This window comes from Salvelinus fontinalis, chromosome 31 (assembly GCF_029448725.1).
Source record: "Salvelinus fontinalis isolate EN_2023a chromosome 31, ASM2944872v1, whole genome shotgun sequence".
Lineage (NCBI taxonomy): Eukaryota > Metazoa > Chordata > Actinopteri > Salmoniformes > Salmonidae > Salvelinus > Salvelinus fontinalis.
This window is the reverse complement of record NC_074695.1, coordinates 14,098,965-14,121,087: the sequence shown is the minus strand read 5'-3', so window position 1 is coordinate 14,121,087 and position 22,123 is coordinate 14,098,965. Positions and strand designations below refer to the sequence as shown.

Genomic DNA, 22,123 nt, shown 5'->3' with positions numbered 1-22,123 from the left:
TCAGGTCTGTTCTATACAACATCATGTAGTCAGGTCTGTTCTATATAACACCATGTAGTCAGGTCTGTTCTATATTACATCATGTAGTCAGGTCTGTTCTATATAACATGTAGTCAGGTCTGTTCTATATAACATCATGTAGTCAGGTCTGTTCTATATAATATAATGTAGTCAGGTCTGTTCTATATAACATCATGTAGTCAGGTCTGTTCTATATAACATCATGTAGTCAGGTATATTTTACATAACCGTGTAGTCTCAGCCTCCAGTTTTTATGCTGCAGTAGTTTATGTGTCAGGGGGCTAGGGTCAGTTCGTTATATCTGGAGTACTTCTCCTGTCTTATCCGGTGTCCTGTGTGAATTTAAGTATGCTCTCTCTAATTCTCTCCTTCTCTCTTTCTTTCTCTCTCTCGGAGGACCTGAGCCCTAGGACCATGCGTCAGGACTACCGGGCATGATGACTCCTTGCTGTCCCCAGTCCACCTGGCCTTGCTGCTGTTCCATTTTCAACTGTTCTGCCTGCGGCTATGGAACCCTGACCTGTCCACCGGACGTGCTACCTGTCCCAGACCTGCTGTTTTCAACTCTCTAGAGACCGCAGGAGCGGTAGAGGTACTCTTAATGATCGGCTATGAAAAGCCAACTGACATTTACTCCTGATTATTATTTGACCATGCTGGTCATTTATGAACATTTGAACATCTTGGCCATGTTCTGTTATAATCTCCACCCGGCACAGCCAGAAGAGGACTGGCCACCCCTCATAGCCTGGTTCCTCTCTAGGTTTCTTCCTAGGTTTTGGCCTTTCTAGGGAGATTTTCCTAGCCGCCGTGCTTCTACACTTGCATTGCCTGCTGTTTGGGGATTTAGGCTGGGTTTCTGTACAGCACTTCGAGATATTAGCTGATGTACGAAGGGCTATATAAAATAAACTTGATTTGATTTGATTTAGTCAGGTATATTTTACATAACAGTGTAGTCAGGTCTGTTCTAATCATCCTCATTTAGTCAGGTCGGTTATATAAAGCATCATATTGTCAGGTATGTTCTATATAACATCATGAGACCCATCCAGCCAAGCGTGGCAGGAGTGAGACCCATCTAGCCAAGCGTGGCAGCAGTGAGACCCATCCAGCCAAGCGTGGCAGCAGTGAGACCCATCCAGCCAAGCGTGGCAGCAGTGAGACCCATCCAGCCAAGCGTGGCAGGAGTGAGACCCATCTAGCCAAGCGTGGCAGCAGTGAGACCCATCCAGCCAAGCGTGGCAGCAGTGAGACCCATCTAGCCAAGCGTGGCAGCAGTGAGACCCATCCAGCCAAGCGTGGCAGCAGTGAGACCCATCCAGCAAGCGTGGCAGCAGTGAGACCCATCCAACCAAGCGTGGCAGCAGTGAGACCAATGTTGCTCCCATTAAAGAAGTAGTTTAACACACATAGAGACAAGGAGAGAGCGAGCACGAGAGGAGAAGACAACAAGGGAGTGCCCCATGAATGCTAACCATATGGTATACATCTTACCCTGGCATTCTGCAAGTTTTACAACTTAGTAAAGTTTTTCATGTCTCGCTTTAAAAAATGTTTTCCAACCAACTCATGAGCAGGGAAATCAAACAAACTGGCAAAACATACTCTTGTTTGAGTATCCAAATGGTCCACTGGAGACACGCATGGCCATAATGCAATATGAGCATATTGTGTTTTGACTGTTTGTCCCCTGTTAGTAGTGTTGTAACATGATGAATGCTAATGATAACGGGTAGCAGTTACAGTGAAAGAGAGCAGGGTGTCATGCAGAGATGTAATGACAACAATGGATCTTGTCTGAATGGCCACTGATTGTTTGGACAACAAAGCCCTAACTTGACCAAATGTGATAGAACCATAATCACTCTATCTTTTGGGTTTCTTTAATTTGTAAATGCATCGTATGTAGAACAAAGAAAAATATATAATATTTATAATAGTATATAATATTTATAACAATATATCATGAATTGTCATTATATACACATGCACTAGAATTGTACGCAATCACAGAAATAATTACAATAATATTTCTGTTCCTTTTAGGTGTAGTTGCAGTATTTACATACATTCATGGGTTAAAATAGCCTGTTGTAAAAAACATTTTAAACATTTGAAATGGGATTGAAGGAATGCATTACTACAGTAGAAGTTTACTGCCCTCTCTAGACCCCTCAGGTTCAGACAACGTTAACACAGAAACAACATGGCCATCATAGACAGTGTAGTTTCGTACAGGGAAAAGACACCATTGTAAAAAAAAAACATTCCTAATCCTTACAGTATTTGAGTCCTGTATTTCACTAAGCCAATCATGTGTCTTCCTGTGATGTCATCTGTAGATCAGGAAGGAGACTGTAGAACATGTGTATGGAGGCTAAGATTTCTACCACCATTTACTTCTTCACATGTTCCAGAGGAAATAACTAAATGTATTTATCTTCATTTAACTAGGCCAGTCAGTTAAGAACAAATTCTTATTTTCAATGACGGCCTAGGAACAGTGGGTTAACTGCCTTGTTCAGGGGCAGAACAACAGATTTTTACCTCAGTTCAGGGATTTGATCTTGCAACCTTCCGGTTACTAGTCCAATGCTCTAACCACTAGACTACCTTTCGTCTGAATAAAGCACCATGCAATTCCAGATCCTCCAGATGAAACGTAATAGCCCAGGAAGCTTGGCTAGGTTGGCACTGCTGTCTGTCTGCTAAAAAGGCTTTTGGGGGTTGTTCCAGTTTGAAACAGAGGTCACTTTTGAAACACTGTAGGGTGCTTCAGCACCATGCATTGATGACACGAGGCAGACTATTGTGTTGATATCGAGGAGGCTTACCTCAGGCTACTGTAGCTGCAATTTTTGAAGAATCCCTAAAAAACATAGTTCAACTATTTTACTGAAAGCATTGATTAGACTGACATTGAAGTGTATGGTCTGAGTCCTTCATACTGTAGCTCCTACCAGCACTGTTTGAAACTGTACATTGATTGACTGTCACTGACATCCACACACTGTATACAACATGTCAGGCTAGGCATTCAATGCTTATGTGCTATGAAGATTTAATACAGTCTCCAACGGGTTAAGTGTTATCATTATATTCAAACAGATACTACGTAGGCCTACTCAGCTGGCATATTGGCCCCAGAGAAGGCCAGCTTTAAGCGCCAATGACATAACACAAAATGAAAGAAAATGACAATAACCGCTCCTCCAGCTAATGTATACAAATATACAAAAGGAAAAGTTCTTCAATGTCTTCAATTGTGATCAGAAAGCCAGTCGGTTCATATATAAACAACACACCATAAAACATCAAATACTTTCTGCTGCACCTCGTTGTATTGCAGTCGGCTGTTCACTGTTAGCTGATCCAGCCTTTACCAGGCATGAGTCGTCATATTGCTCCCGTAGTGAAAATAGGAGACAGCCTCCACATGTTGCAGGTAGCTTATAATGGCATGATTCTGATCATGATCAGTAGTTCAACATGAACGTTTGAGTATTAATAGTAATTTTTTGGCTTGAAGAAGTACATAGTAAAAACTCCCTCGGTGATGAGAAGATAATTTCATCATATAGCAGAAGGAATGTTGATGCATTAATGATAGGCAGGTACATCAACAACAATTCATTCAAACCTCAAAGTGTAAAAATACTTTGCATAACAAAACCTCTTTTATATTCTCAAATCGTATCTTAAACATTTTTATGAGAAAAAAAAACCTTACAAAAATGAAGAAAAGCTATTTACAAGAAACTTAGGACTCGATTCAATCTGTGCTGCAGAAGTTCAGTGCTATAGCGACATTGAAATGTAAAAGTAATTTCCGATTGAGCCGGCATATGCAGCGTTTACTGTGAATGCAGTCTCCGCGAACGCGGGAACATTGCTTTTAAGTGTAAATCCCGATAAAGCACTGAACTTCCCATCGTGCACCAGTGAAGATGTCATGTTATGTAACAGTTCTTGTTTTTTCTAAATGTTTTCTCTTTTGAGTCTCTGCATTACTCAATAAATTATCACAGTACCACCAACGTGCGTCACACACACACATAAACAAACAAAACCTTCAAACACTCTCTCCCTTTTAACTGTTGTTTGAAAGTTCATTCTGTCCGTCCCACTGTCCCCTCTGCTATTAGCAATCTCCCACATTCGTTCTGTCTGTCCCCTTTGCTATTAGCAATCTCCCACACTCATTCTGTCTGTCCCACTGTCCCCTTTGCAATTAGCAATCTCCCACATTCATTCTGTCTGTCCCCTTTGCTATTAGCAATCTCCCACATTCATTCTGTCTGTCCCACTGTCCCCTTTGCTATTAGCAATCTCCCACATTCATTCTGTCTGTCCCACTGTCCCCTCTGCAATTAGCAATCTCCCACATTCATTCTGTCTGTCCCACTGCCCCCTCTGCTATTAGCAATCTCCCACATTCATTCTGTCTGTCCCACTGTCCCCTCTGCAATTAGCAATCTCCCACATTCATTCTGTCTGTCCCACTGCCCCCTCTGCTATTAGCAATCTCCCACATTCATTCTGTCTGTCCCACTGTCCACTCTGCTATTAGCAATCTCCCACATTCATTCTGTCCGTCCCACTGTCCCCTCTGCTATTAGCAATCTCCCACATTCATTCTGTCTGTCCCACTGTCCCCTCTGCAATTAGCAACCTCCCACATTCATTCTGTCTGTCCCACTGTCCTCTCTGCTATTAGCAACCTCCCACATTCATTCTGTCTGTCCCACTGCCCCCTCTGCTATTAGCAATCTCCCACATTCATTCTGTCCGTCCCACTGTCCTCTCTGCTATTAGCAATCTCCCACATTCATTCTGTCTGTCCCACTGCCCCCTCTGCTATTAGCAATCTCCCACATTCATTCTGTCCGTCCCACTGTCCTCTCTGCTATTAGCAATCTCCCACATTCATTCTGTCTGTCCCACTGTCCTCTCTGCTATTAGCAATCTCCCACATTAATTCTGTCCGTCCCACTGTCCCCTCTGCTATTAGCAATCTCCCACATTCATTCTGTCCGTCCCACTGTCCCCTCTGCTATTAGCAATCTCCCACATTCATTCTGTCTGTCCCACTGTCCCCTCTGCTATTAGCAATCTCCCACATTCATTCTCTGTCCCACTGTCCCCTCTGCTATTAGCAATCTCCCACATTCATTCTGTCTGTCCCCTCTGCTATTAGCAATCTCCCACATTCATTCTGTCTGTCCCACTGTCCCCTCTGCTATTAGCAATCTCCCACATTCATTATGTCCGTCCCACTGTCCCCTCTGCTATTAGCAATCTCCCACATTCATTCTGTCTGTCCCACTGTCCCCTCTGCTATTAGCCATCTCCCACATTCATTCTGTCCGTCCCACTGTCCCCTCTGCTATTAGCCATCTCCCACATTCATTCTGTCTGTCCCACTGTCCCCTCTGCTATTAGCAATCTCCCACATTCATTCTGTCTGTCCCACTGTCCCCTCTGCTGTAAGCAATCTCCCACATTCATTCTGTCTGTCCCACTGTCCCCTCTGCTGTAAGCAATCTCCCACATTCATTCACTCTGTCTCACAAACATTCTCTCTCTATGTCTCTCCATGTGTCCTGTGGCGTGGCCTCAGTCTAGCAGGACCGGGAGGTCAATGTGCTCAGTTTGCGGATCGCACTGTCCTGCTGTTTCTTGGAAAGCGGTGGACTTTGATGTGTTTGGACAGGTGATCGCTGCGGGCAAACTTCTTCTCGCAGATGGGACACTGATAAGGCTTCACTCCAGAGTGAGAGCGCCGGTGTCTGGAGAGTTCGTCTGACCTCGAAAACCTGAGACAGACAGACCCAGAACACATCAGACAACCTATATCAGAGCCACGGTTTCCCATAACACCCTGAGGTAAAAGGCCCCCTCTCTCTGTCTGACTGCACCAGTACACTCTATCCATATTATATCTCTACCCATATTTGATTTTAACACATGTGCACAGTAAAGTCCAACATGTCTATTTCTGGTCTTCACTCTGATTCCTGGGTAGCTTTCTGTTGGTAAGGTGTCCAGTCAGAACTAAAGGGTTAACTCATTACTGAGGTGTTAATTCCCAATGGTAACACATTGATTATAGTAATGTAAAGTCATCTTAAAACATTCCTTCCATACACACTCATCATGAATCATGAAGCAACTGTGCTATTGAGACGAATGACTAGAATCCCTGCATGGTAACATGGCCTTTCATCATGCAGTACACACATGCAGTACACACATGCAGTACACACATGTAGTACACACATGTAGTACACACATGCAGTACACACATGCAGTACACACATGTAGTACACACATGCAGTACACACATGCAGTACACACATGTAGTACACACATGTAGTACACACATGCAGTACACACATGTAGTACACACATGTAGTACACACATGCAGTACACGCATGCGGTACACACATGTAGTACACGCATGCAGTACACACATGTAGTACACACATGTAGTGCACACATGTAGTACACGCATGCGGTACACACATGTAGTACACACATGCAGTACACCCATGTAGTACACGCATGTAGTACACACATGCAGTACACACATGCAGTACACACATGCAGTACACACATGCAGTACACACATGGAAGAACAGGTGCTACACATGCATAACATGGTAGTGAAATGGTTAAGTATTACTAGGCCTCATTATCAACAGAGGATTTTCCTGTATGGCCAGAAGTGAACCAAAAAAACGATTCTGCCACTGTATTTAAAACGAACTGGTTCTGGGGATGTTACTCTGACATTAGGAAACCTCATCTACCTCTATTGTAATATTACATAGTATTCTACATCAGTACTACACAGCACTCGTTACAGCCCCAAGCTGATGGTGTGCTATAACATGTTGCCAGTAGCTTAGAATGGCATGATTCAAAATCAAATCAAATCACATATTATTGGTCACATACACATAATAAGCAGATGTTAGTGCGGTGTAGCAAAATGATCAGTAGGTCAACATGAACGTTTGAGTATTAATAGTAATTTGGGGGTTTGAAGAGGTACATAGTAAAAACTCCCTCGGTGATGAGAAGATAATTTCATCATATAGCAGAAGGAATGTTGATGCATTAATGATAGGCAGAAACATCAATAACAATTAATTCAAACCTCAAAGCGTAAAAATACTTTGCATAACAAAACCTTTTTAATATTCTCAAATCGTATCTTAAACATTTTTATGAGAGAAACCCCACCCAAAAATAAGAAAGAAAATATATTTACAAGACATGTAGGACTCTATTCAATCTGTGTTACATACTATGCTACTTCCATTCCAGGGGTGCAATTTTCACTGGGGACAGGGGGGGACATGTCACCCCTACAATCTGAAATTGCATGTATCATTGGAATGTGATCATTGGAATGTTTTATCATTGAAATGTGATACAAAACGAGGCAACGGTGTGCTTTAGGACCATGGGGATGTCTCCAAGCGGTCGGGAAGGCTGTTTGGAGTTTTGATCCAATATTATTTTTTTAATGCCCCCCCCTCCCACTTCTGAAACCAAAGCTGTGCCGTACTATACATGATGTGTCAGCACTCGCTATACCCCCAAGCTGAAACTGTGATATAACTCCTTCATGTTGAGACATGATGGCTACAGTTCATCTCTGACTGAAACAGCCTCACCCTATCCTTGTCTAAGCCAATAAGCAATACATGTGGGACAAGATTAACTGAACTAATTATCTCTGCTATGTTAACATCCTGACACATCACTACTATCTCGCCCTGGAAGTTGATATGAAGTATGTCCCTGTATATAATTGTTAGGCTATGTTAGATGACTGTTATATGAAACTGTCAGGCTATGTTATGTGGCTGTTAGGCTATGTTATATGGCTGTTATATGAAACTGTTAGGCTATGTTAGATGACTGTTATATGAAACTGTTAGGCTATGTTATATGGCTGTTATATGAAACTGTTAGGTTATGTTAGATGACTGTTATATGAAACTGTTAGGCTATGTTATATGGCTGTTATATGAAACTGTTAGGTTATGTTAGATGACTGTTATATGAAACTGTTAGGCTATGTTAGATGACTGTTATATGAAACTGTTAGGCTATGTTAGATGACTGTTATATGAAACTGTTAGGCTATGTTAGATGACTGTTATATGAAACTTGTGTTATACGAATCGGTTAGGGGATGACGGAGGTTAGGCTTATGAGAGCCTGGGTAAGGCTGTTTGTGGAGCCATTGTTGGGCAGGGTGGGATGCCCAGGTGTGTGGAGGGGAGCCTTGATGCCCCAGCTACAGCCTCCACAGCTTATTTAGGCTACACTATGGCTCTGTTCGAGCTTGTTCGTGAACTCAGCCCTGAAGCATACAGTAATCACTGACAAGACGCTGGCAAGGACCAAAAGAAGGGGCGGTGGGACTTACTGTGGTGAATTATAAGAACTAAATGTATCCTAAACTCTTTCCTGTAAACATAATGTACAACAACGCTAATGAATGATCACTTACAGATGTAAGTCAACAGGAAAGGACAGTGTTATTGTAACTCATGTAAGTCAAAATATTTTTCATTTATGAATTTATTTCACCTTTATTTAAGTAGGCAAGTCAGTTAAGAACAAATTCTTATTTACAATGACGGCCTACCAAAAGGCCTCCTGCGGGGACGGTGGCCTGGGATTAAAATAAATAAATACAATATAAATATAGGACAAAACACACATCACAACAAGAGAGACAACACAACACTACATGAAGAGAGACCTAAGACAATAACATAGCAAGGCATCAACACATGACAACACAGCATGGTAGCAACACAACAAAACAACAACATGGTAGCAACACAATATGGTAGCAGCACAAAACATGGTACAAACATTATTAGGCACAGACAACAGCACAAAGGGCAAGAAGGTAGAGGCAACAATACATTACACAAAGCAGCCACAACTGTCAGTAAGAATGTCCATGATTGAGTCTTTGAATGAAGAGATAAAACTGTCCAGTTTGAGTGTTTGTTGTAGCTCGTTCCAGTCGCTAGCTGCAGCAAACTGAAAAGAGGAGTGGCAGGGTAGCCTAGTGGTTAGAGCGTTGGACTAGTAACCGAAAGGTTGCAAGTTCCAATCCCCGAGCTGACAAGGTACAAATATGTCGTTCTGCCCCTGAACAGGCAGTTAACTCACTGTTCCTAGGCCGTCATTGAAAATAAGAATTTGTTCTTAACTGACTTGCCTAGTTAAATAAAGGTAAAAAATAAAAAACCCAGGGATGTGTGTGCATTGGGGACCTTTAACAGAATGTGACTGGCAGAACAGGTGGAGGATGAAGGCTGTAGTAGATATCTCAGATAGGGGGGAGTGAGGCCTAAGAGGGTTTAATAAATAAGCATCAACCAGTGGGTCTTGCGACAGGTATACAGAGACGACCAGTTTACAGAGGAGTATAGAGTGCAGTGATGTGTCCTATAAGGGGCATTGGTGGCAAATCTGATGGCCGAATGTTAAAGAACATCTAGTGTTAATGTTAAAGAACATCTGCTCGAGAGCACCCTTACCTGCCGATCTATAAATTATGTCTCCGTAATCTAGCATGGGTAGGATGGTCATCTGAATCAGGGTTAGTTTGGCAGCTGGGGTGAAAGAGGAGCAATTACGATAGAGGAAACCAAGTCTAGATTTAACTTTAGCCTGCAGCTTTGATATGTGCCGAGAGAAGGACACTGTTACTGTAACTAATGTAAGTCAACAGGTAGTGACAATGTTACTGTAACTAATGTCAGTCAACAGGTAGTGACAATGTTACTGTAACTAATGTAAGTCAACAGGTAGCGACAGTGTTACTGTAACTAATGTAAGTCAACAGGTAGCGACAGTGTTACTGTAACTAATGTCAGTCAACAGGTAGCGACAGTGTTACTGTAACTAATGTCAGTCAACAGGTAGCGACAGTGTTACTGTAACTAATGTAAGTCAACAGGTAGTGACAGTGTTACTGTAACTAATGTAAGTCAACAGGTAGCGACAGTGTTACTGTAACTAATGTAAGTCAACAGGTAGCGACAGTGTTACTGTAACTAATGTAAGTCAAGAGGTAGCGACAGTGTTACTGTAACTAATGTAAGTCAACAGGTAGTGACAATGTTACTGTAACTAATGTAAGTCAACAGGTAGTGACAGTGTTACTGTAACTAATGTAAGTCAAGAGGTAGCGACAGTGTTACTGTAACTAATGTAAGTCAACAGGTAGTGACAATGTTACTGTAACTAATGTAAGTCAACAGGTAGTGACAGTGTTACTGTAACTAATGTCAGTCAACAGGTAGCGACAGTGTTACTGTAACTAATGTAAGTCAACAGGTAGTGTTACTGACAGTGTTACTGCATAAGAGCTTCTAATTCCACACAACGATCTAGCTCTTCGGACCTTCATGAAGCTACTATTACAGAATACAGTAAGCAGCAATCATAAAGCACTTGAAGTTCCAAGTTCGAAGAATGGACACTAAGGAATATCATTATATCTTGTTTAAAAATATATATTTTTGTATTTACTGTAAGGTGAACAGGGTTCAAAAACAAATCTACAGTCCACTAGAAACCCCATATCAATGTTCACATTTAGGTCTTTACCCAGTGTGAACGTGTTTGTGTCTACCTACGCTTGCCTGTATGCATGCATGTGGGTATGCATTGTGTATGTATTATGTACATGTGGGTATGCATTACGTGTGTGAGGAGATTGGAGATGCCAGAGGAATGCCAGATGTACAGTAAATGTGTCATTTGTTTTTTATGGGCATGATGAGAATCAGAGGAATGTCAGAAACACTTTATTTCGTTACAACACAAGGCACTCAAATGACAGATGGCTGGAGGTGCATATTTCCCAAGCTCACTTCCCTTTCCTGACAAGGAGGAGAGGAGGAGGAGGTGGAGGCAGAGGAGGGAGGAGGAGCGAGGGTCCCTCAGACAGAGAGCAGTTTCTGAAGGCCACACACGGCCCTGTGGGATGGCGAGGGGGGATACCACATGCCCAGGGCAGTCATGTGTTGGGGCTAACCCAGGTCACTGTGATAAGACCACAGGACCGCTGAGCACTGCCAATCTTATCGGACTAGAGACCTTCTCACCAGCTGTTCCCACGAGCACACTGAGCTTTTTATGTTTAGTTGTGCAACCACATTGGGTGGAGAGGTCAGGGAGATGGGGAATGAATAATATGGGACACATCCATGCTTTATGCTTGCTGAGTAAGTGGAAACAGAGAAACAAACTCCTTTGGCCCACTAATATATCATGGATAATAATCAAATTAGTATGCAGTAAAGTCATTCATTATGCCATAAAGTTAGTGCTGCTACCAAAACTTTGAACTAGATTCTGCAAGAGTTTAACTGAGTGCAGATGGAGAGCAAACAGAGAGACAGCTAGAGGGGGCAAAGTCTGCCCACACTTCAAAGGCCTTATCTAATCTCAAACTCTGCAATAGAAGAAAACACAGAGATATGGAGCCAACGAAAGAGCATGAGAGGGGAGGAGAGCATTCATTATGAGGGACACTAATCATTTTAGTTCTCCATCACATCTAATTGAGCTGACGCACAACTTGGAAAATTAATTATATTTTTCTCAAAAAATATATATCTGTGTTTTGCAGAGCAGCTGGTGGGATTGGCTTTGAATGGCTTTGTATCTCTCTATGATGATATCAGCCAGCGAAAGAAGTTGATAACCCTGTTAACCTCTGGAAGGAATCAATGCATCTCAGATAATCCAACCCCAGTCAACAGAGATAGTTGTATACTCTGTGGCTTCTCCAACTAAAACCTGGGACTGCTATTGCCAAATCGTCATACATTGTTGGACCATCACAGCTAAACATCCCCTGTTGCACTCACTGACTGTCACTGCCGTGTATGTAGTCACATGAATAACCACACATTTAGTAGACCTATGAGCTCCACCCGTGAAGTCTGACTCTAACATAACCTACACAGTGTCTTGAACCCACTCACCTCCATCCACAGCCAGGCCAGGTGCAGGCGAAGGGCTTTTCCCCTGTGTGCCTCCTCAGGTGGGCCTTCAGGTGGCTGCTCTTGGTGTACATCTTGGCACAGCCAGGGAAAGTGCACTTATGCATTTTTATAAGGTCCGTAACCGTGCTTTTCTGGAACTTCTGTCCTCCCACCAGGATCCCTGCAGCCTGGTCACCTGAAAGCCCACTCTCCCTGAGACCCAGGGGCTTGGCGGCGATGGGTACGGGTGCGATGCGCACAAATTTGGAAGATGTACCATTGAGATTAGCTGGAGACACCAGCTGGGGCACCAGGGCAAACGTCTGGCCCTGGATGTTGACCAGGAGCTGGGCGATTTTGATGTCTGAGGAGGGCAGGGTGGTCTGCGGTGGTACTGGTGTTGGTATCACACCTGGGCTGGGCTCTTGCTTAATGTGGATTGGTTGAATCTGCAAGATGACAGGCGTCAAGACAGACCCCTCCCCCGAGGCTGGTGTTTCAGCAGGTTCCTCCTGTTTAATCCCACTACAACCGTTGGAATGTGTTGTTGTGGATGTTGCTGTGTATTTGGTCTCTGTGGTGGGGACAGTAGCCCTGGCAACAGGTACTGACTGCTCTAGCCCAGGTTCTAACCCTGTCACCTGACTGTCTACATCCAACATCCCTCCCTCACTAGCCTCCTTCTTCAACGTCACCACCTCCATATTCTCCTCCAGGAACTCCTCTATCTCCTCCAGGGTGGGCTGAAACAGCAGCCCCACATGATCCTCCAGGTCCACTGGGAACACAGGGAACTCAAAGCACTCCTCTTTGGTTGGCTGAAACAGGCGGTCCGTCTTCGACTCCCATGCTAAACCCCTGGGGAGGATGGGTGGTACTGAGGGAGATAGAGTGGGAGTAACTCCACTTCCAAGGGTGGCCTGGGAGAGCAGGAAGTCCAGGAGACCATCCTGGCTCTCTCCACTGCTGCTGCTGCCGTAGCTGGAACCCAGCACCTGGGACTCAGGGCTGGAGCAGGAGCGAGGGCTGGACGAGTCACTCAGGTCGTCCTCTGAAAACGGGGAGGACACTGCCTGGTAGACACCTGTGTCTATCACCATGTCCGATTCGTGATGTTCAGCAGGAAAGCTGGCGTAATACAGGAAGGTCCCCTCTCCTACCGGCAAGTTATCCACCATTCCTGACCTGAGCCAGTCACCTGAGCCAGTCACAGCTCTGCTAGCTCCACTTGGTTTATACTAGTTATGAGTGTATGATTCAGTTTCTCCTCTTCTCCCTAGAAAACAGGAATAGATGTCCATCATGTGTATAAAATGGCAATAGAGAAAATAATGAATGAGAGTATGAGAGGGAGAGAGTGTAAGAGAGAGAGTGAGAGAGAGCGAGAGAGAGAGAGAAATGAGAGAGAGATGTACATTGCACATTTGTACATTATAATATGACATTTGTAATGTCTTTATTCTTTTGGAACTTCTGTGAGTGTAATGTTTACTCTTCATTTTATTGTTCATTTCACTTTTGTATATTATCTACCTCACTTGCTTTGGCAATGTTAATATATGTTTCCCATGCCAATAAAGCCCCTTGAATTGAATTGAGAGAGTAAGAGAGAGCGTAAGAGAGGGAGTGAGAGTAAGAGAGATAGAGGGATAGAGAGTAAGAGGGAGTGTGAGAGAGAGAGTAAGAGAGACAGAGGGAGAGAGAGTAAGAAAGGGAGAGAGAGGGAGAGATAGTGTGAGAGAGAGTAAGAGAGAGAAAGAGAGAGAGAGTAAGAGAGAGAGAGAGTAAGAGGGAGAGAAAGAGAGTAAGAGAGAGAGAAAGTAAGAGAGGTAGAGAGTAAGAGAGAGAGTAAGAGAGAGTGTAAGAGATGGAGAGAGAGTAAGAGAGAGTGTACGAGAGAAAGAGTAAGAGAGATAGAAAAAAAGGGAGAGAGAGAGAGAAAGAGAGAGTAAGAGAGAGAGAGTAAGAGAGATAGAGGGAGAGAGTAAGAGAGAGAGAGAGAGGGAGAGGGTAAGAGAGCAATAGTGTGTAAGAGAGAGAGAGAGAGAGAGAGAGAGAGAGAGAGAGAGAGAGAGAGAGAGAGAGACAGAGAGAGAGAGAGAGAGAGAGGGAGAGAGAGGGAGAGAAAGATAGTATAAGAGAGAGAGGGAGTAAGAGAGAGAGTGAGAGAGAGAGAGAAAGAGTTTAAGAGAGAGGGGAGAGAGAGAGAGCGTAAGAGAGAGAGAGAGTAAGAGAGAGGGAGTAATAGAGAGAAAGAGAGAGAAAGAGAGAGAAAGAGAGAGAAAGAGAGAGAAAGAGACTAAGAAAGAGAGAGTAAGAGAGACTGAGAGAAAGAGAGAGAGAGAGAGTTAGAGAGAGAAAGAGAGAGAGAGAGGTAATGTTATGCTCCATTATAAGATAATAAATAACTCAAAATAACTCGAGTCAAGAGGATAAAACTAAATAAAACAGTTATATAACACTGCCCCCTGCACCACAGCACGAGCCTGCCTGCGGGTTTAAACAGTAAATACCAACGTGGCTTGCAGGAGGTTCAATTGCATTCTTGAAACCTTCAGTTTGGACATGCAACACTGCCACTGAACTTCTGGAGGAGAAGAGCTGTCAATATGTAACTCATGGTCAGCACGAATCTATTGTAACTACCTACTACTATAACCGTTTTGGATAAAGAAGTAGCCTAGCCAAAGAATGTATTCGTTATTTTATATCACTTTAAAATGTATAGTAGCTCTGGGGCATCACGTGTGAAGGAGGAATTTCCAGACTGCGTTTCCACTGCACGTTGACTTACCGTCATAAACCAAAGTCGAAAATAGATGACCGACTGCAATTGTCAAAGTTTTTCGTCTAGATATTTATCATTCAATAATACTGTAAAAGTAAGACTAATTCCTATGGGCTACAAGGCAGGCAACAGCTGCTGTCGACCTAACCTGTCATCGGCTTCAAATAATAGGCTTAACCACATATTTCAGTGCATTTTATTATCCTGTGATTCCTTCAATAAGCTTAAGGGACATGATAAGCAAGGATTCACATGGTGTATTTTATCTTCCAAGTAATATTCGCTTGGGATTTTCCTTGGTAAAATGTAGGAAAAAATAGTTTGTAAAATCGAAGAGATTTTCTTGGCATTGATTATCTTCCATTGATTTAGTTCGTTATAAAAACGTACGTGTATTACATTGTAATACATGTGGATGCTTGAATGCATAAACTAGTTGAGCGCCCCCCCCGTACAGTTTTCATTGATTTTGACGGAGAATAACCTGAACATGAAAAAGCGTTGACTCACTATGCTAGAAACAGTTTGAATGGGTCGGGCTGGGAGCATTTAGCTACTGTCATACCACACATTGTTTGGATGAAGAAAAAAGCATTTAAAAATACGTAGCAGATAAAATGTTAACAAATCGACAACTACGGTGTAGGAAATTTCTAAGAGATTTACATTGTAACCACATTGATAACATGTAACGGTCTCTCTCATTCCCTCTCGGTAAACACGGTTTTTATAGTTTCATCCAATCATGTATGCATCTAAAATATATCCAAAACAGTGCCCCTTTGGTGTGCATATCCACTGTGAAAATATGTGCCTATGCTATACATAATAAGAGCGTATATCGTCATCAGCCTATTGATTGTAGCAGTTTTCCCCCAGATGTGTGCGCTGTATGCAGAAAGCATGTCGCACCATGCGTCCAATCGACGTAAACATGTTATTGTGCAGTGTGCTGCCGGAGGGAGCACGCAACGGGGCGCACGCACCAATGCCTTTCTGCCATCGCTTCCTATGTCAAACACTTTTCACGGTATAGTTTATGCACCAACCTTTATGTATCGAGAGATTGTTAGTCCTTTCACCTGAAGTAAGTGAAAAATGATCCGTTGGTGAGATGATGTCAATAGTCAAGAGCGTTGTGGATAAGCCCTTGAGACGAGCTTCTCATCGCAATGCCGATCCGTAGGGCGGGTGCTACGATCTACCGTAGTAGTAGTAGTAGTAGCAGTACACTACCGTCACATGATTGGTGCTGTGTAGTTTATAAGTAATTAGGGGTTGGGTTATGAAGGCTCGTCTGCTCTGCGCTTCGTATTGGCTGACAACATTTGGAGGCTGGACTCGATGTTTTGTCGTTTATGGACTCACTAAAGACAGACAGACAGACACTGCAATTGCATGAATTCCCTCTCATCCTCCCGTAGCTAAAACGCAATGGAGACTGGGTAACTTTGATGCAATCATAGTGAATGCCACATTCATAGACATTTATTTAATTATAGTATAACATTTTATATTAGAATAGGACATGTGTGTTTGTGTCTAAAATGTTTGTGCTCCATAAAATCAATGTAATCTAGCAGATATGGTCATGGGTCATTAGTACCTTTTAAAGTGCTCCCTGACTGCTCAGAGACACGCCTAAAGCACAGTCCAAAGGTATAACACTAAAGGAAGCATATGAGGCAGGCTACACTCCGCAGCGGCCGGTCTATACAGGCAGGCTACACTCCCCAGGGGCCGGTCTATACAGGCAGGCTACACTCCGCAGCGGCCGGTCTATACAGGCAGGCTACACTCCGCAGCGGCCGGTCTATACAGGCAGGCTACACTCCGCAGCGGCCGGTCTATACAGGCAGGCTACACTCCGAAGCGGCCGGTCTATACAGGCAGGCTACACTCCGCAGCGGCCGGTCTATACAGGCAGGCTACACTCCGCAACGGCCGGTCTATACAGGCTACACTCCGCAACGGCCGGTCTATACAGGCTACACTCCGCAGCCGCCGGTCTATACAGGCAGGCTACACTCCGCAGCGGCCGGTCTATACAGGCAGGCTACACTCCGCAGCCGCCGGTCTATACAGGCAGGCTACACTCCGCAGCGGCCGGTCTATACAGGCTACACTCCGCAGCGGCCGGTCTATACAGGCAGAATACACTCCGCAGCGGCCGGTCCATACAGGCAGGCTACACTCCGCAGCGGCCGGTCTATACAGGCAGGCTACACTCCCCAGCGGCCGGTCTATACAGGCAGGCTACACTCCGCAGCGGCCGGTCTATACAGGCAGGCTACACTCCGCAGCGGCCGGTCTATACAGGCAGGCTACACTCCGCAGCGGCCGGTTTATACAGGCAGGCTACACTCAGCAGCGGCCGGTCTATACAGGCAGGCTACACTCCGCAGCGGCCGGTTTATACAGGCAGGCTACACTCCGCAGCGGCCGGTCTATACAGGCAGGCTACACTCCGCAGCGGCCAGTCTATACAGGCAGGCTACACTCCGCAGCGGCCGGTCTATACAGGCAGGCTACACTCCGCAGCGGCCGGTCTATACAGGCTACACTCCGCAGCGGCCGGTCCATACAGGCAGGCTACACTCCGCAGCGGCCGGTCCATACAGGCAGGCTACACTCCGCAGCGGCCGGTTTATACAGGCAGGCTACACTCAGCAGCGGCCGGTCTATACAGGCAGGCTACACTCCGCAGCGGCCGGTCTATACAGGCAGGCTACACTCCGCAGCGGCCGGTCTATACAGGCAGGCTACACTCCGCAGCGGCCGGTCTATACAGGCAGGCTACACTCCGCAGCGGCCGGTCTATACAGGCAGGCTACACTCCGCAGCGGCCGGTCTATACAGGCAGGCTACACTCCCCAGCGGCCGGTCTATACAGGCAGGCTACACTCCGCAGCGGCCGGTCTATACAGGCAGGCTACACTCCGCAGCGGCCGGTCTATACAGGTATCTCCTGATTAGTTAACCAGCTAATGGTATCTTCAGGGCGTACTAGATTACCGAATAAACATGGCAGTAAAAGTCTCCCACTAGTCATTCTTTCTCCCACTAAATACGCTGTTTTGGACTGATAAAGGGATATGTTGTTGTTTCAGTAGCTTAAGGGGGTTAGTGTGGTAATATACAATCCTGGTGCCCCATCCCAAAATGAAGCTTTAGCCTGTTGATGCCAGGCTGAGGGAAGCTTTAGTCTGTTGATGTCAGGCCAGGCTGAGGGAAGCTTTAGCCTGTTGTTGCCAGGCCAGGCTGAGGGAAGCTTTCGCCTGTTGTTGCCAGGCCAGGCTGAGGGAAGGTTTCGCCTGTTGTTGCCAGGCCAGGCTGAGGGAAGCTTTAGCCTGTTGTTGCCAGGCCAGGCTGAGGGAAGCTTTAGCCTGTTGTTGCCAGGCCAGGCTGAGGGAAGCTTTCGCCTGTTGTTGCCAGGCCAGGCTGAGGGAAGCTTTAGCCTGTTGCTGTCATGCCAGGCTGAGGGAAGCTTTAGCCTGTTGATGACAGGCCAGGCTGAGGGAAGCTTTCGCCTGTTGTTGCCAGGCCAGGCTGAGGGAAGCTTTAGCCTGTTGTTGCCAGGCCAGGCTGAGGGAAGCTTTAGCCTGTTGTTGCCAGGCCAGGCTGAGGGAAGCTTTCGCCTGTTGTTGCCAGGCCAGGCTGAGGGAAGGTTTCGCCTGTTGTTGCCAGGCCAGGCTGAGGGAAGCTTTAGCCTGTTGTTGCCAGGCCAGGCTGAGGGAAGCTTTAGCCTGTTGTTGCCAGGCCAGGCTGAGGGAAGCTTTAGCCTGTTGTTGCCAGGCCAGGCTGAGGGAAGCTTTCGCCTGTTGTTGCCAGGCCAGGCTGAGGGAAGCTTTAGCCTGTTGCTGTCATGCCAGGCTGAGGGAAGCTTTAGCCTGTTGATGACAGGCCAGGCTGAGGGAAGCCTTCGCCTGTTGTTGCCAGGCCAGGCTGAGGGAAGCTTTAGGCCAGGCCACGCTGAGGTGTTGGTCTCTAAGCTGCTAAATTAAGGCACAGGAGGAATTTTTCTAGGAACTAGAGGACAGTTAAGGATAGTAGGACACTTGACTTCACCCTGAGACAGATACTCCAGCTCTAGGACGGATTGCTGTCAAGAGGTCTCACTACCAACAAAACAGTGTCAAATGTAGTACCAAAACATCCCAGGGAGATCGAGAGCCCCTGAGAATTATGCAACGTTCTCTCTAACGCACATGTAAACACAACACAGCCCATCCTGGCTCTCCTCTCTGCCCCCCTCTGTCTAATGCACATGTAAACACAACACAGCCCATCCTGGCTCTCCTCTCTGCCCCCTCTGTCTAATGCACATGTAAACACAACACAGCCCATCCTGGCTCTCCTCTCTGCCCCCTCTGTCTAATGCACACGTAAACACAACACAGCCCATCCTGGCTCTCCTCTCTGCCCCCTCTGTCTAATACACATGTAAACACAACACAGCCCATCCTGGCTCTCCTCTCTGCCCCCTCTGTCTAATGCACATGTAAACACAACACAGCCCATCCTGGTCCTCCTCTCTGCCCCCCTCTGTCTAATGCACATGTAAACACAACACAGCCCATCCTGGCTCTCCTCTCTGCCCCCTCTGTCTAATACACTTATTAGACAGCTTAGTGGGCTTTTGTTACATCGGACTGTCTCATCCTCTTCAGTGGATTAGGCCCTCACCTTTTGCCTACTTCCATACATGTTGGTGGGGGATATATATTTTCACCGACTCTGTGTTCACTTTTACACTATTGGATTTGTGAAAATGTGTTATTGTTATTGAATGGATGAATGCATTTACTTATTGAATGGACAGTGAAATGTTTGTACGGTATAAAAGGCATTTGAAATAAAGTAAAATCTATTTATTTTATTTTTAATGTGATTCCTTTGGAGCACTTAGGAAGATGGTTTCTGATAGCAGAATTGTACACACACACACACACACACACACACACACACACACACACACACACACACACACACACACGCAAAACACACACACACACACACACACACACACACACACACACACACACACACACGCAAAACACACACGCAAAACACACACACACACACACACACACACACACGCAAAACACACGCAAAACACACACACACACACACACACATACACACGCGTGGGGTTTTCTTGGAAGTGTGAGGGAGACACTCGGGGAGAGGAGAATTGGACTCTGGAGTGTTTCTCAAGTCTCTGGAACAGAATCCTGTCCATAGGTCAGGAGAGATCGGGAGGGAGGGAGTGAGAGAGACAGAGAGAGAGAGAGAGAGAGAGAGACAGAGAGAGAGAGAGAGAGAGAGAGACAGAGAGAGAGAGACAGAGAGAGAGAGAGAGGGAGAGAAAAAGGGAGAGAGATAGAGAGAAAGAGAGAGAGAGAGAGATTGGGAGGGGGTGAGAGAGAGAGAGAGAGAGAGAGAGAGAGAGAGAGAGAGAGAGAGAGAGAGAGAGAGAGAGAGAGAGAGAGAGAGAGAGAGAGAGAGAGAGATTGGGAGGGGGTGAGAGAGAGAGAGAGAGAGAGAGAGAGAGAGAGAGAAAAAGAGAGAGAGAGAGAAAGAGAGAAAGAGAGAGAGAGCGACAGAGAGAAACAGAGTGCTGTCTCTGGTTCGAATCCAGGTTGAATCACAGCCGGCCGTGATTGGGAGTCCCATAAGGCGGTGGACAATTGACTCAGCGTCGTCTGGGTTTGGCCGGGGTAGGCCGCCATTGTAAATAAGAATTTGTTCTTAACTGACTTGCCTATTTAAAGAAAGGTTAAATAAAATAAAAAATATCGTCTGGAGTCCATCCCTGGACTGCAGCTCCAACCTCACGGCCTTCAGTCTGGAGGGTTGTTTCCTCCTACCCCTTTTCATTGTTTGAACCTAGAAGAACATCAAAGGTCTAAGATCCTCGCCATCTAAAGGGCATGATTCCCATGTTGTGGTGGACAACTCTGTTTCCCCCTCAGTTCAGCACCCAGGAAAAGAACATGGTACGGGGAAATGTTTGTGACTTAGATTTTAAACACATGTTCAAGGATCAAGCAGCAAAACACAGCTCCAAAACCCTGGAAAGAATAGACCTGTGAGTCAACAAGCTTTAGTTGCTATGTTGGACTGCTAGAGAAAATCAACAGTCGTGACCAACAGTGACCTTACTTGAGAAAACTGAGTTCATTCTGTTTTTGTCTTTGAGGGAGGGAACTTGTTTGGTTGTTGCTGCTTGCCAAATGCCATATAACACATCTAGGCTACTATTATTAGCAGTTATTTGGGACACATAAATAGGACAAGGTTTGAGTACAAATGAAGATAAACAAATATTTAGGCTACATCAACAAATAAAGTTTTGGAAAAAAAAGCTTTTTTGATGATCTGTTTTGAATTTTTTACTAAGAGTTGTGAAGTTTCACCACCAAATCCCAGTAGTCTTTAAAATGACATTCAGGAGCAAATGGTTTTCAATAGTTATTTTTAACTAATACAAAATATATATTAATTGGAATATAAATTGGAATGGAATATAACTAATAACATGAAATAACATTGGAATATAACATTTAATAACAATAACTAACTCAGTGTAACATTGATGTGGCAACTCTCCTATATTCTGCTATTGCACGATTCTAATTTGTACATACAGTAGGTCATAAATAAAGCTGTCCCCAGTAAAATTGGAGCACAACTCATGAGCCCACCTCCTGAGCCCACGCTCACACCTAATCCAGTCCCCACCTGTGACTGAAAACAGGGGGAGAGATATCTCCCAAAAGCTGTGAAATGTTTTGTTGAGCAAGAGCAGTGGCAGCGAGGGAAAGTTTGCGGGAAATAATTTGATGACATCGTGTGGTTTAAATGTTACCCCAGGCAGTTACCCCACGAGGCTAGTCACCCCTTAGTGCCTTACACTATAGTAGCATGTTCAATTATTCACTTTTTTAAATTATTATAATTGTTTTAAATTATTGTATTATTCATTTCTAAGGGTGATTTGAAATAAGTACATTGCATTGTTTGCTATTGGATTAACTGGTAGTTAAAACGACAAAATTGAAAATATATCATTATGTTGTTTTGGTGATTAAACCAGTGTTCTCATTACATTTCGCAATAAACGTATGTTTTTAATCAATGGTTGTGTGGTGAGAGATGTTTACAATCCACATTAATGCAAAATGACAGATTTTGAATGAAAGACTGGCTTCATTACAAGTGTGACCAGTTTAGAGTGTTGTACTAAGACTTGTGAAAATGTACCACATA

General features: G+C 44.7%; 1 protein-coding gene across 2 annotated transcripts; it reads right to left on the bottom strand.

Annotated features, from left to right (window-relative positions):
- Nucleotides 1-1,891: 1,891 nt before the first annotated feature.
- Nucleotides 1,892-16,096, bottom strand: LOC129829600 (Krueppel-like factor 15). 2 transcript variants are annotated; one of them, XM_055891384.1, is made up of 3 exons: nucleotides 15,901-16,096; nucleotides 12,064-13,339; nucleotides 1,892-5,840 (listed from the first exon to the last, which is right to left on the bottom strand). In XM_055891384.1, exons 2-3 carry the CDS (start codon nucleotides 13,239-13,241, stop codon nucleotides 5,672-5,674), a joined length of 1,347 nt encoding a protein of 448 aa, XP_055747359.1. In that variant the 5' UTR covers nucleotides 13,242-13,339; nucleotides 15,901-16,096; the 3' UTR covers nucleotides 1,892-5,671. The 2 variants fall into 2 exon arrangements, with proteins under 2 accessions (XP_055747359.1, XP_055747360.1); XM_055891385.1 differs by having other exon boundaries at nucleotides 15,934-16,096.
- Between the last annotated feature and the right edge of the window lie 6,027 nt (nucleotides 16,097-22,123).